Here is an 11,815-nt window from a genome sequence, read left to right as displayed (position 1 = left end):
CTTCTGTGGTGTTGCGACTTGATTTTGCGTCGCTTGCCGCACTTCTGCAGGGGATTGGTCGGCTGCATGCAAAGGAGTGACTTGTAACTTTATGCCCCTCAGACATTTAATTAAACTGTCTTTGGTGGAACATTCACTGGGCCTTGGTGAGACAAGGGCGCTTACATGTACCTGAGATAACAGCCCGCGTAATACATGCAGGCAAAGGAGTATAGAAGTACGAAGTGAAAATAATTGTTCAAGAATGGGGTTTTGAGCTTTATGCGACGAAGTATCAAATTGGAGACTGAATACAATTGCTCACAACACTAAATAACTTGGACAATTTGCGCATCTGTCGCCATTAACAAAATGGTCATTTTGTAGATGTACTGTGCCGATGTCAATGAACGAGCGCTGGAGTTGCAAAGCCGCAACCCCTCTTTCTCCAATCGTCATTGAATTCATCAGCTGGGGTTTACGAGTAGCCAAGTTAATTCATTATCAATGTCGTGTTTTCACGGAAGAAGAAAAAAAAACACACTAAAAGTCATTCATGTCAATTGCTTATCATCGTAAAATAGATTCATGCCAAAATGCCCTCTGTTGAATGCTACCTCCTAGCCCCGACAAATGATGTTCCAAATAGTCGGCTGCCGGTGATTCTCTACCGAGACGTGTTGCCCGAGCCCCGAAATGAAGAGACGACGACGCAGTTCTTGACAGCGTATGGCTGGGAAAAGAGAGTATGGGCCATATATATCATTGGGTAATCGAATTATGTCGAGTAGTGGCTAATAGAGAGGCGCGATCTAGGGAACCTGGGGGCACATCTCAATGCGGCACTTTCATCCAAATACGCATGAGTGCTATGGTAGGTGCACGTATCATCAGTAATACATGAGATGATGAACTGATTGTATTCGAAAAGGCGTCTTCCAAGGCAATTCGACGCTGCTCCTGGGAAAGATACAAGATGGAGAGGGCATTGAAGTCGACGTGCGTACTGGCGACGTGATTGTCCTTCCAGCCGGAACAGCTCATTCCTCGCTAGAGAGCTATGGCGACTATCGTTACATTGGCGTCTATCCAAAGGTGAGTAGTCATTCAGATTCAGCATACTTCTTTAGTTTATAGACTGATATCGGGTACAGGAATGTCCTAAATGGATAAATGAAAGCGGCAAGCAGCCCACGACTTCTTTTGCCTCGATGATTCGAAATGTTCCCACGCCAAAGGCTGATCCAGTATACGGAAAGCAAGGGCCGCTGGTGGCGTTGTGGAACACCAAGCTTGAAGCAAAATTGTAGCTGTGAATATGAGTACAAGAGAGCGTTTCCTATTAATCCATTTGCTGTGAATAAACGCTTGGTCTCCATTAACTCGGTTGTTAATAATCGTCATCAGCTTTAGCTTTTCATTATAGAATAGCTATCACGGTCTATTTATGGCGTTGTATCCCAGTTCCCGGATTAGTCGCACCTAGTGATGCACTCGTTAAATGGAGCATTCTCTTCCTGTTGGGAGTTGGCATGGATCTCTGGTGATGTGGTCGAAAGAGCTGAACTTCTCCCAGATGCAAGTGCCGGACGTAGGAAGCGCTTGGCGAACTTGGCATGCGTACCGTGAGTTGAAATGGGTAAATGCTAGAATACAAGCCAAGGATAAAGGGTCTGATCTGTTGAATGAAGACAAAGGAAGTACAGTGGCTAAGTGGATGATACTCGGCACTGTTATCAGCTCAACTCTGCAATAGAGCAATGGCTACTTCCGCATGGCTTCACACCTTTTATAATCTGCCAATTGGTCAAGTATGAAAGATAACATGGACAACAAAAGAGGTTAGATACCCAGGCGGGTGTATTCCATCAATGCGAGATAAACCGGCATGGGAATAGCTTGCAGACGCTTGCGGGCAATACGTAAACAAGCCACACACAGATACCACCAACAGCTGGATACCCTTTGTAGAAGAATGTACATGATACCTGCGCAAAGGCATGACAGATTGATTCTTTCCAGGGCTGACAAATGCTTTGTTGAGTGTGATGCTGTTAGTAGATGAACCAACACCAGTACCAGCAAGTACTACCTCTCGATGATGGCGTGTCCGCTGCATTTGCAGTGGCATCTGCTCCTTCGGCCCCCCCTAATCGGCGACTAAACGAGCATCCAGAAGCCGGAAAGGCTCGCTCCTGGCGCCAATTTGCATGTCGACGGTACGCTCCATCGCCCGTAGCGAGTACCTGTGCGTGGCTGGCTCCCGCCGTGCCGCTGTGGGGTACTCGGTACGCGGCGCTAAGGTACCCCGTACCGTAGCTCCAATCAGCTGACTGCAGCTCCCAGATCTCGAAATTGGCAGCGCTCAAATGCCTGTCGCAAACATTCTCAGCCGATTCTTACTTTTTTGCCTTTTGCTTTGTGTCTTGTTTCGTTTTTTGCGCAGTCGAAGCGTCGGATTGATCGGTTTTCTGCACGCAGCAACTGCAAGACGGATCGTCATCGCGAGGAGTTTAGAGGCGCAGCGCTGAGCACCAACAGGCGGAAAAGGCGGGAAAATTACAGCATGAGATGACCCAGATTCTCTCGTAGCATCACCTCTTATTCCCTGTCGAGCTGTCGAGTCTCCAGTCTCCAGTCTCCAGTCTCCAGTCTCCAGTCTCCACCGCTTTCGGCGCGACGAGAAGCACCATCTCGCTGCCATCGGCTCTTAGTCAGTCGGCCTCGCTGTGGTTGCGCCGCTGAAAATATCCATCGACCGTCTACAGCCATCGACGCTGCGTGGCGCAAATATACACGCACATACCGCATACAACACAATGGGAGATCCCGCGAGGGACAGTGAGACAGATCGGCCGAGTGCTGGCAAGGCGCCAGCAACAGACTCTGAGCCCACAGAAGCAAAGGTTGCCGAGCCTCGCAAACCAGTCACAGAGGATGCTCCTAATATCGAGGAACAGGACCCTCCGCTCGAAGCCACCGACAGCGAAGACGTCTACGACGACGACGACGACATGGAAGACACGGACGAGTACTCTGCGGCGTCGGTGACCGTGAGGAGCAGCATCTGGGAGCACGAGTTTGAGGGCGGGCGCAGGGTGCGTATGGCTGTTTGGCCTAAACAAACATGTCGCTGATTCTTCTTTTGTTTGCTAGTATCACCACTACCGGCACGGCCGCTATCCGTTACCAAACGACGACGAAGAGCAGGAACGAGAATATATGAAACACGTGCTGCACTTGGAGCAGACTGCCGGCAAGCTATTCAATGCGCCCATTGCGCCAAATCCGCAGAAAATACTGGACCTTTGCACAGGAACAGGGCTGTGGCCAGTGGCAAGTATGATTGCGGCTCTCTTCTCCTTGTTCTTGTTTCTAGATTGTCCTCGAGGAAATACTAACGGCTATAAAAAGTCGCCAAAATGTTCCCCAGCGCAGAAATCGTCGGTCTCGATCTCAGCCCCATCCAGCCATTCATGGTCCCGCCCAACGTGCGCTTCCTAGTCGACGATGTCGAAGACGAGTGGATGGATCGCGGGGGCTACGACTTCATCAACCTGCGCCATTCCTGCATGTACCTGCAAGACATGGACAAGCTGATCAACAACTGCTATTCTCACCTAAAAGAAGGCGGCTGGCTTGAGATTACAGACTATTGCACCTTTATCCGATGCGACGACGGCACAATGCCTCCAGGCCATCCCGTGGCGCAGGTCGCCCGCATGATGCACCAGTGTCTGTTGAACTACGGCATGAACGGCTACACCATCAACGAGCTGGAGCAAAAGTACAAGAATGCCGGCTTCAAAAACATCCAGTGCCGCGTTATCAAAACGCCAATCGGCCCTTGGCCCAGGGTACGTTTTTGCAGCTGTCCTCGTGGAGAAAATGGAATTTAGACTGACATGGGCTCTCATTGTAGGATCCCAAGCAGCGAGAAGTGGGAATCCTCTTCCGCGACATCATCCACGAGCTCATCCGCGCTCTGGCCGCCAAACCCCTGAAAACTCTAGACTGGAGCGAAACCGAGATGGAAGTGTTTCTCGCCGGAGCACGAAAGGCTCTTTGGGATAAAAAGGTGCATTGCTATACCAACTTTATATCCTGGTGGGCTCAGAAGTGAGAGTTATCCTTTCTTTGCTTCTTCTTTTTCTTTTGGGTATTTTTTCGACATGGCATTTACGGCAAGCGATATGTTGGATTATTTAACATGGGCTAAACTTGGATATTTTACAAACGCGCGCGTGTATGTACGATAAGGGATACTGGGAATACGCATCCAAGGCGTATGGATGGCTTTTTTGTTTGTACAAGGAGAAGAATCTCCTTTGCGTCAATTATTCTTTTTTCAACAATCATTCTACGAAAAAGTGTAGAATGCTATATAGAATTGCTCTGTTAACAGGTCAACTGACCAGGAGCTCCAAATATACCCCCCGAATTTTTTTTTGTTTCTTTCTACTTGGCAATTGCCATTTACTCAGCGTGCCGTGAAATTCATTATTCTATAACAATATCATTTCCCATATGCGTATACTGCCAAATCGTTCAAACGTCATCCCATTGACGCTCCATTTCAACATTCGATTATATGCATACTACCAGCCCTTGCGTACGAAATTCGTCACCAGGCACATCACAAACATCGATTGGCTCACAAACAATTAGAGTTGAAATAAAGTTAAAATTTCCCATCAGTTAATCAGGATTCTCTATATATCCAAAACATGTAAAATATCCAAAAACAACTTCCCAAATCATAAAAAAAGGGCGATATCCATAAAAGATAAAACCGCTATGCTCGCCTTGCGACGATATCATCCAACTCTTTATCCCTTGTGTTCCTCAAAAATGTCTTCTCCATGATACCTCTCGTACAGTCCTCTCTACTACCCCAAAAAGAAAAATCTTCAGATCAATCAATGGTAGCGACTGTTTCAGTAGCTGAGCAGCCCTCGGCCAAACACATCCGGGAACTGAATCCCATCTTTGCAATCTAACAGGGATAAATCATACAATATCAGAGAAAGAAAGAAAAAAGAGGAGGAAAAAAAAAGCCCTGTACACCATACAAAGGGTATCCCAATTCGTGCGCCGTCATTTCGCAATGCTAAAATAAACCCAAAAGTATTGTTGCATCGCAATGTGATAAAATTGATAAGAAAAACATGGCGGGACAAGGATCATAGGAACTAGTCCAAGAATAGAACGCATGAAATGCTCCAAAAAAGTGAAACGAAAAGAGGAAAAAAATTCGCAAGAGAAAATGGCGCAAATAGTCCAGGGTTTTCGTGTGAGCCCAACCCCGAAGGTAGCAGACTAACATTGGCCTGAATAGCTCCGAATGCCGCCGAGCTTTTAGGAAAAAAGATTGACTCAACAAACGATGATCATTGAGACCCAAATCAGGCAAAGATCCAGGGTCTGGAGAGCAGAAAGGAGCAGGTCGTAGACCAGTTCATCTGGCTGCCGTTTCGGAAATTTGCGTCCGATAAGCTCATCTCTCTGCCTTCCCAATTGGGCAATGGCTTGTGTTGTCAAAGTCGATCTTTTGTCTCGCCCAAAAGTTCGCGACGCTGCAGGTACTATTGTGCAATGGAAGCGCGGTAAGAAATCCAAAAGGCCCTGCGACAGAGTGGTCCCTCTTTAGGCCCATCTGCCAAAGAAAGAAAAATTTTTCCATGCGTGCTTTGGGCCGTATCGCAGGAGCTGTAAAATTTTTGCATCTGCAGCGCCATCCACTCAAGCATGCCAGCTGTTCTCTCAATGCGACGGGACCCTGTCGCCCAATGCCCACAAAGTGGTACGGCTCAATCATGCCCATCGACGCTTGTCCTCGGTATGGTTCGTGACAGGTTGCCCCTGTGGGTGCTCCCGACTCGTGGCGCGTGGCTTCCAAGGGCTCGGAGGCTTCCAAAGCCCTTCTGGTAGGTGGGGCCAAGGGTATGTGGGCTCGTGTTCCGCTCCATCGCAGTACCGAATCTGCCATGTGTCACCGGGACCCAATTGCCACTTCAGCAAAAAGCAAGTGGCAAGCAATTGGTAAGAGAAACCGCTATTCCAAGGCAAACGTGTGCGGTGGATCGATCGTCGCTTGTGAGAGGAGAGCAAAACGTAAGGGTCTTTTCCTCAGACCCTTATTCGTGTTCGCCGACTTCTGAGTGCTAGCCGAAAGCCAATAGAAACCCGACAAAACGCGTCTGTGTCGCACCGTGCACGGAGAAAAGGGCTGTGCCGAGTCCAGACTGACGGTTCCAGCTAATCAGCCATTGGCAGAGGAACCCATCGTTCTGGAACACCATCGGCTCCAATCTCATACGGCTTGGCCGATGTTTTCCTGGGCGGTAGTGCCCACCGCGCACGGCCAGGCTTGCTATTGTCCAGCTTGCCTCGTCGGCGCATAATCATCTCCATGACGGCAATTCGAATAAAGTCGGGATTTTCTCGCATCTCTCGCTGTCGTACAGCCGGAAGAGGTGGAGTCGCGTCTCGGGTCGAAGTCGAAGAGGCGGCCTCATTTGCGGGAGGCGGCGGAGATAGCGGTGAGATGGATGGATATGATTTGCGCGCCGCAGCGTCTGTGGGTCGGGAACGCTGAATCTTGTAGGTCTGCATCTGAATCGATGCGACAAAAGTGCCTGGCTGCTGCAGAGGTCGAGACTGTGTCTCACGCGACAGCCTTGTGGTCGGGTTAAGATAGCGGCGTAGCTCAGCTGACGGGATCTCCTCCGTAACGGGTGGCCGGCGCTCATCGGCGTATGGCACTTCGGGGTCCATGGTGAGGATGGATCGCGTAATGAGATCATCTGGCGGGATGGATGGGAAGTTGATGCTTGAAAACGACTTTGCCGCAGATCGCAGTGCACGTAGTGATGCCGTGAGATTGGACTTGAAGACAGCCCTGAGGGGCTTGAACGGTATAAATGCTTGAGAAATCGATTGCTCCGTCTCTGAGCTTTTGAGGCTCAGCAAGTCCAGGTCATCCTCATCCTGCGGCGGCGCTGGGGAGAGCGGGTGCTCATCGATGCAGTTGGGAGGAGAGCGGATAGGCCCAAACGACTTACGCATGGGGCTGGCCTTTCTCCGATGCAAGGGCTGAGGACTCAAGCTTCGAGGCGATTCCAGAGACGAGATGACGTCGGTGCCGTAGGAGTCACCTAAAGACGGCATCGAGTCGATAGAGAGTGTTCTGGCCATTGAGACGCTGCCGCAGTCGCTGCCCAGGAATTCGTCGTCCAGGCTGTCGGGGGGGCGACATGAGTACATCCATGGGGCTACCGCGACTCAACGACCAGCTGATCTCCTTCTCTGAAAGTTGACGCTCATTGTCGATAATGGCATCGACGGTTAGCAGCCTGTCCGGTCCCCGTAGTTTCCGTTGCGTCCGTCGGGGTCGTGGGATGTCAGTGACGGCCAAGAGAGCGGCCACCGACGGGGACAGAGACACTGGCGAGCGAACATGATTCGGGACCTTGCGACGGGGGGGCGTTTTGTCGTCTCACAGGGCGAGCAGCGTCGAAATGCTTGTTGCGGCCATTGGTCGTGGGAATCTGGACTGGGCTGGTCGGAGTTGCTGGCCTGACGGTCAAACTCAAGCCATCCGGGACGGTAGACACAGCCGGAGAGACGTGTTTCCCCATGTCTGCATCGATTTCGGATGGAGACGGCGTCTCAGATCGGATGGGCGTGACGGTAACAGTGATTGCGGATGATCTCTTGTTGCTCTGTGCATGCTTTGGATCACTCGCGTGTGGTGGAATGTTGGCGACGGTTGGTTTGGCAGGTTCGGAGGCGACGAGGAGTGTTTCGATTTCGACTACGGCTGGCTTTGATGGGCGAGATGGCTTCGGTGCTGCAGGGCGGATGGGATTAGAGGCGATGGAGGGAGGGAAGAGAGCAGGAGTTGGAGGCTGTGGGAGCCTCGGACGAGAAGTGTATAGCATCATGGCCTAATCTAGTTCCCAGAGCAGACAGGGATCGGGACAGCGCACGACACAGTGGAGACATGCCAGTGGCAGCGGTGTTGGGGTGGGCCTCAGGGGACCGACAGCGCTGTGCTGCCCCAAAGGCGAGGCCTTCTGGAATACGGGAGGCTTTGGCGCGAGTACCCCGTACTCGGCGCTGCGTACTGCGAGGTGGCGGGAGCGGTCGCGCGTGTACTTGGCGGCGCAGGGTGCGCGATAAGGACGGCGGGCGCCCACAGGGGTACTTGCTGCTGCACGCGCAGTACTCCGCAGTACTAAGGCAGACGCTTCCGCGGCGGTATCGAGACCCAGGCGGGCGACTGGAAAAAAACTGGCCTGAAGGGGAAGGGTCAGAGCAGGCAGCGGGCCAATGAGCGGCGTGCGATTAGGGCTAACGGCTGGGGCGGAGTTGGGGAGCCAAGGAGCGTCCCAACTGTCAGGCGCAACTGCGATTGGCGCCCGGTCGGCCAATGGTGCCTTGCAGAGTCGATAGTACACGTCAGGTGCGTATCAGATGGCAGCGGCGCGCGGTAGCCACGACTTGGGTCGGCAGCGTCCGTTGCAGAGCACAGTGTTTGCCGCGGTGGCACCTACTCAGCTAAAGTGAAGCAAAGTTACGGAAACGCCGGTCAGGTGCGATCGATTAGCTGACTCGTCCTTATCGGCGGTGTATCATTCGCTGATATGATGGGGGAAGAGAGACAAGAGCGAGGAAAGAAGGGTCCAAGAGAGGCAGAATTGTTATCAGATAACACGACGTCCAAGTAACACGGATGAGTAAAGCTCAAAACGAAAACGGCGCCTTGGCTTCTGTCTCTCTCCTTGTCTCTTTGTCGAGATAGCACGGAGTTCAGCTGGCGCAATCTCTGCCTCGATTAAAAGATGGGGTACGGGGTAATGACGATGCGAGTCGCGACGGCGTGCCTCGATCAGCCGGGACCGTCTGCGCCTATGACCAAAACCAGCTTGGTGGCACACAAGAGCCAAGCGATGTGCGTCAGAGAGGATTGGCGAGTGATGCGTCCCGGGATGGTGAGAAAAACCGGCTGGAGCTGAGCGAGGCAGGAGGAGAGATCGAGATCAAGCAGCAAGAGGGAGAAGGGAGAAAGAAGATGATCGGCCTTCTTTGTACGTTTTGCGAGAAACGCATGCGCGAGCTGCAAGCGGGGGTCCAGCACAAACCAAGATTAAAGCCGCGATATGAGGCATCAACACGTATCTAGTGGCCGCACATCTCAACAAAGTTCCCTGGACCCCCATTCCCGACGTTCCTGCTCCCGCCAATCCTGGCCTCGACGTGGTACCCGGCCCCATCTGGACGCTTGAGGCATGTACGAAGCTCGAGTCCGAGGAGTCGAACGGTACTAGCATGTGCATGCTGGGCCTGGGATGGCTGGATGGGCACAAACGGGATCGCCCAGCGCAGCTATTGATAGAGCTAGCACCGCTGCTCGTTCTTGATGTGTCTCTTTGTCGGGCAGCTATAAGCAGCAGTCGGGGCTTGCAGGGCGCCTCGTCGGCCAACAAACGGGGCCGCGAGAATGGTGGTCAAATGAGATGCCAATTCTATTCCTTTGAACGAGAATTATCATATGACAATTTCCGCGGCGTCATGTTTTGGTTGGCTAGCTGACCACAGATGGCTTGCGCTGGATTAGAGGCCGGGATGTGAGTATTCGCTTTGTACCACAATCTCGGACGCTTCGGCGTCTTCAATCCCGTACGATGTACTTCGAGAGCAAGTAAGTATTCTTTGAGCCTTTGTCTTTGCATCTATCTAACCCTTGCAAGCTGGATACTCGTACATGTCTTGCTGCCTATCTCGTCCGAGGTTCTGATTCTGATGCTGTCTCTGACTCATCCTTCGCCATTCAAGTCTCCAAAGCTTGCACTGTCACAGATACCCAGCACCAATGGCCATTGACCAGCACTGTGCCGTACATCATCGCGATTGCAGGCAGCGAAAGGAATCGCTGTACGACCCCAGGCATGCTTTCAAATCCGCAGCCGAGCAGCCAGGCAGACCACCGGCGATGCCCAATAATGGCCAGACACACTCGCAGTCAGAGGGTCAGCCAGCGGCACACGTGCGAGCGCTCGTGCAAGTGCGCGTGCTCAGCCATGGCTTGCTTTGCTGGCTGATTGTCTCATGCGCAGTTTTCTAGTGGACCCTTATTACCTTTCCCTGCATCGACATGGCTACCTAGTCTCAAGCGCAAGACCAGGTCGGTCCGGACGTACATGCGCTGTGCAGCATCAGCAGCGGCATCACACCCTCTTTATCGGGAAAACGAGAGGGGAGCAGAAAAAAGTTTTCATTCTTCACAACTTGCGCGCACAGCATCGCCCGGCCAGCCACCCGTTGCTGTGAAACCTAATACAGACGGCAAAGCATATTATCATCCGCTTGTTGAGCAACAGTCTCTTTGAGTTGTGGCGTGTTACTCTGTCCTAACGCGGGTACCTCGCTGCTGTCTCACCTTCTCAAGCCGTCTTATCAGCGCCGTCCTATTCGCTGGGATTCGCTTTAGCTTTGCGACTGCGATTATGCAGTCACCGTCATACCCTAACATTCATCACCCCCACCAACATTGCCTGCTCTCAACGCCTGCGTCCCTTCACGATATACCTGGACGCAGGTTGGTCTGGGCTACGATTCCATGGATGGTACGTACCATAGAATGCGGGGTGCTGCTAAAGGTCCATGGATGCTCCGCTTCTCCCACTTTATGATGCCAGGGTGCTCAAACATTGTTCTGTGCTTGTGCTTGAATGGCGCTGAGATTATGCCATGGGACGATCCCTTCGTTTATCCTGCGATTTCCAGATCATCTCCAAGTCCATATACCGATTTATAATGGCGAATTGGCCCTTTCTTAACGCTTGACGCCCACCCATCCATCCACGTGCTTAACCTCACTCAAGGAGTTTACAGCAAATTTCATTTCGCTGCGCTCATCAATATATTGCCACTCACCCACACTCTTTAGCCTGTCATTCATCTCCTGCGACTCCATAAAAGATGATAATCCCTCTCTTCTCGTATCATACAAATATCTACTCTATGCTAATCGGGCTAATTATCTCCCCGTCGCAGCCAACATTGCAACTCAGTGCGGCATCTCAATTAATCGGCACGTTAATAGCCGACCTTGGGCTTTCGTCATTAGACAACAACATTTTCCATTCGCAATTAGAATCATATATCTTCATTTTTAAGCGTAAGACTAGAGAATATTCCGGAGGCTTCTTGGAGATAATGCTACTTGGGTACCAAGAAACCAAGAAAGCGGAGAGTATATGCGCAGCAGCCAGACACAGGTGCTAACCTAGTACATCTGCTCTACTTGTGGCTGATAAAGTCGATTTGTCAAAAGCTGGGCTTTGATTGTAACTTCTCGCCCATTCCAGACCTGAAAGTAGAGCACCCGTGTAAGCTGTTTGCCCAAGTCCTAAGCCGTAATTTCTAGAGAGCGAAAGAGGTGTAAGTTGATAGCTCGACATGCAAAGGAATGCATAAGAGCGAGAGTGTACGCACTTATTATGTGAACATGCGGATATATAAAGATGGAGGTCTCCTCCGTGGCAATACCATGAAGACTGAGCATATGAAAGTTTGATGCGAACAAGTAGCTGAGGAGTACTGAATGTTTATATCAATGTAGCAGCAGAAAGCGTAATAACTGTTAGAAACTCAATGTTTTACCTGCCGTTACAACGCGACTCTGACCTGAATTTCTTCTTAGTGGATTAAGGGGAGCAGGGGTAAACGAGTCTAGTTTGTGGTTTTTGAAGAGACAACCTTAAGAAGGACAAAGGTAGATGAGCTTGGTGTAGTTTATAAGAGACGACATTCGCCGTTTCACCTTTGG

The 11,815-nt window shown here is 51.2% G+C and overlaps 4 protein-coding genes across 4 annotated transcripts; 2 read left to right on the top strand and 2 right to left on the bottom strand.

The window, feature by feature from the left end:
* Nucleotides 1–575: 575 nt before the first annotated feature.
* Nucleotides 576–752, top strand: TrAtP1_009571 (uncharacterized protein; the record flags this gene model as incomplete). Its single annotated transcript, XM_014091336.2, has 1 exon — nt 576–752. The coding sequence occupies one exon, from the start codon at nt 576–578 to the stop codon at nt 750–752; it is 177 nt and encodes a 58-aa protein (XP_013946811.2).
* Nucleotides 753–2,620: 1,868 nt separating this feature from the next.
* Nucleotides 2,621–4,437, top strand: TrAtP1_009570 (uncharacterized protein). Its single transcript, XM_066114345.1, has 5 exons — nt 2,621–2,885; nt 2,940–3,077; nt 3,136–3,319; nt 3,394–3,836; nt 3,902–4,437. The coding sequence occupies exons 1-5, from the start codon at nt 2,799–2,801 to the stop codon at nt 4,100–4,102; spliced, it is 1,053 nt and encodes a 350-aa protein (XP_065970441.1). The 5' UTR covers nt 2,621–2,798; the 3' UTR covers nt 4,103–4,437.
* Nucleotides 4,438–6,237: 1,800 nt separating this feature from the next.
* On the bottom strand, nt 6,238–7,245 carry TrAtP1_009569 (uncharacterized protein; the record flags this gene model as incomplete). Its single annotated transcript, XM_014091539.2, has 1 exon — nt 6,238–7,245. The coding sequence occupies one exon, from the start codon at nt 7,243–7,245 to the stop codon at nt 6,238–6,240; it is 1,008 nt and encodes a 335-aa protein (XP_013947014.2).
* A 137-nt stretch (nt 7,246–7,382) lies between these two features.
* On the bottom strand, nt 7,383–7,925 carry TrAtP1_009568 (uncharacterized protein; the record flags this gene model as incomplete). Its single annotated transcript, XM_066114344.1, has 1 exon — nt 7,383–7,925. The coding sequence occupies one exon, from the start codon at nt 7,923–7,925 to the stop codon at nt 7,383–7,385; it is 543 nt and encodes a 180-aa protein (XP_065970440.1).
* Nucleotides 7,926–11,815: the final 3,890 nt, after the last annotated feature.

This window comes from Trichoderma atroviride, chromosome 5 (assembly GCF_020647795.1).
Source record: "Trichoderma atroviride chromosome 5, complete sequence".
Classification (NCBI taxonomy): Eukaryota; Fungi; Ascomycota; class Sordariomycetes; order Hypocreales; family Hypocreaceae; genus Trichoderma; species Trichoderma atroviride.
Note: the sequence above shows the minus strand (reverse complement) of the source record. Positions and strands in the feature narration are given on the sequence as shown.

Excerpts from the sequence above, each read along its gene's own strand:
- TrAtP1_009570 (XM_066114345.1), top strand. The coding sequence starts at position 2,799 with ATGGGAGATCCCGCGAGGGACAGTGAGACAGATCGGCCGAGTGCTGGC. Across the intron at positions 3,320-3,393 it reads AGGGCTGTGGCCAGTGGCAA|TCGCCAAAATGTTCCCCAGC; the intron begins GTATGATTGCGG and ends GGCTATAAAAAG. Across the intron at positions 3,837-3,901 it reads CAATCGGCCCTTGGCCCAGG|GATCCCAAGCAGCGAGAAGT; the intron begins GTACGTTTTTGC and ends CTCTCATTGTAG.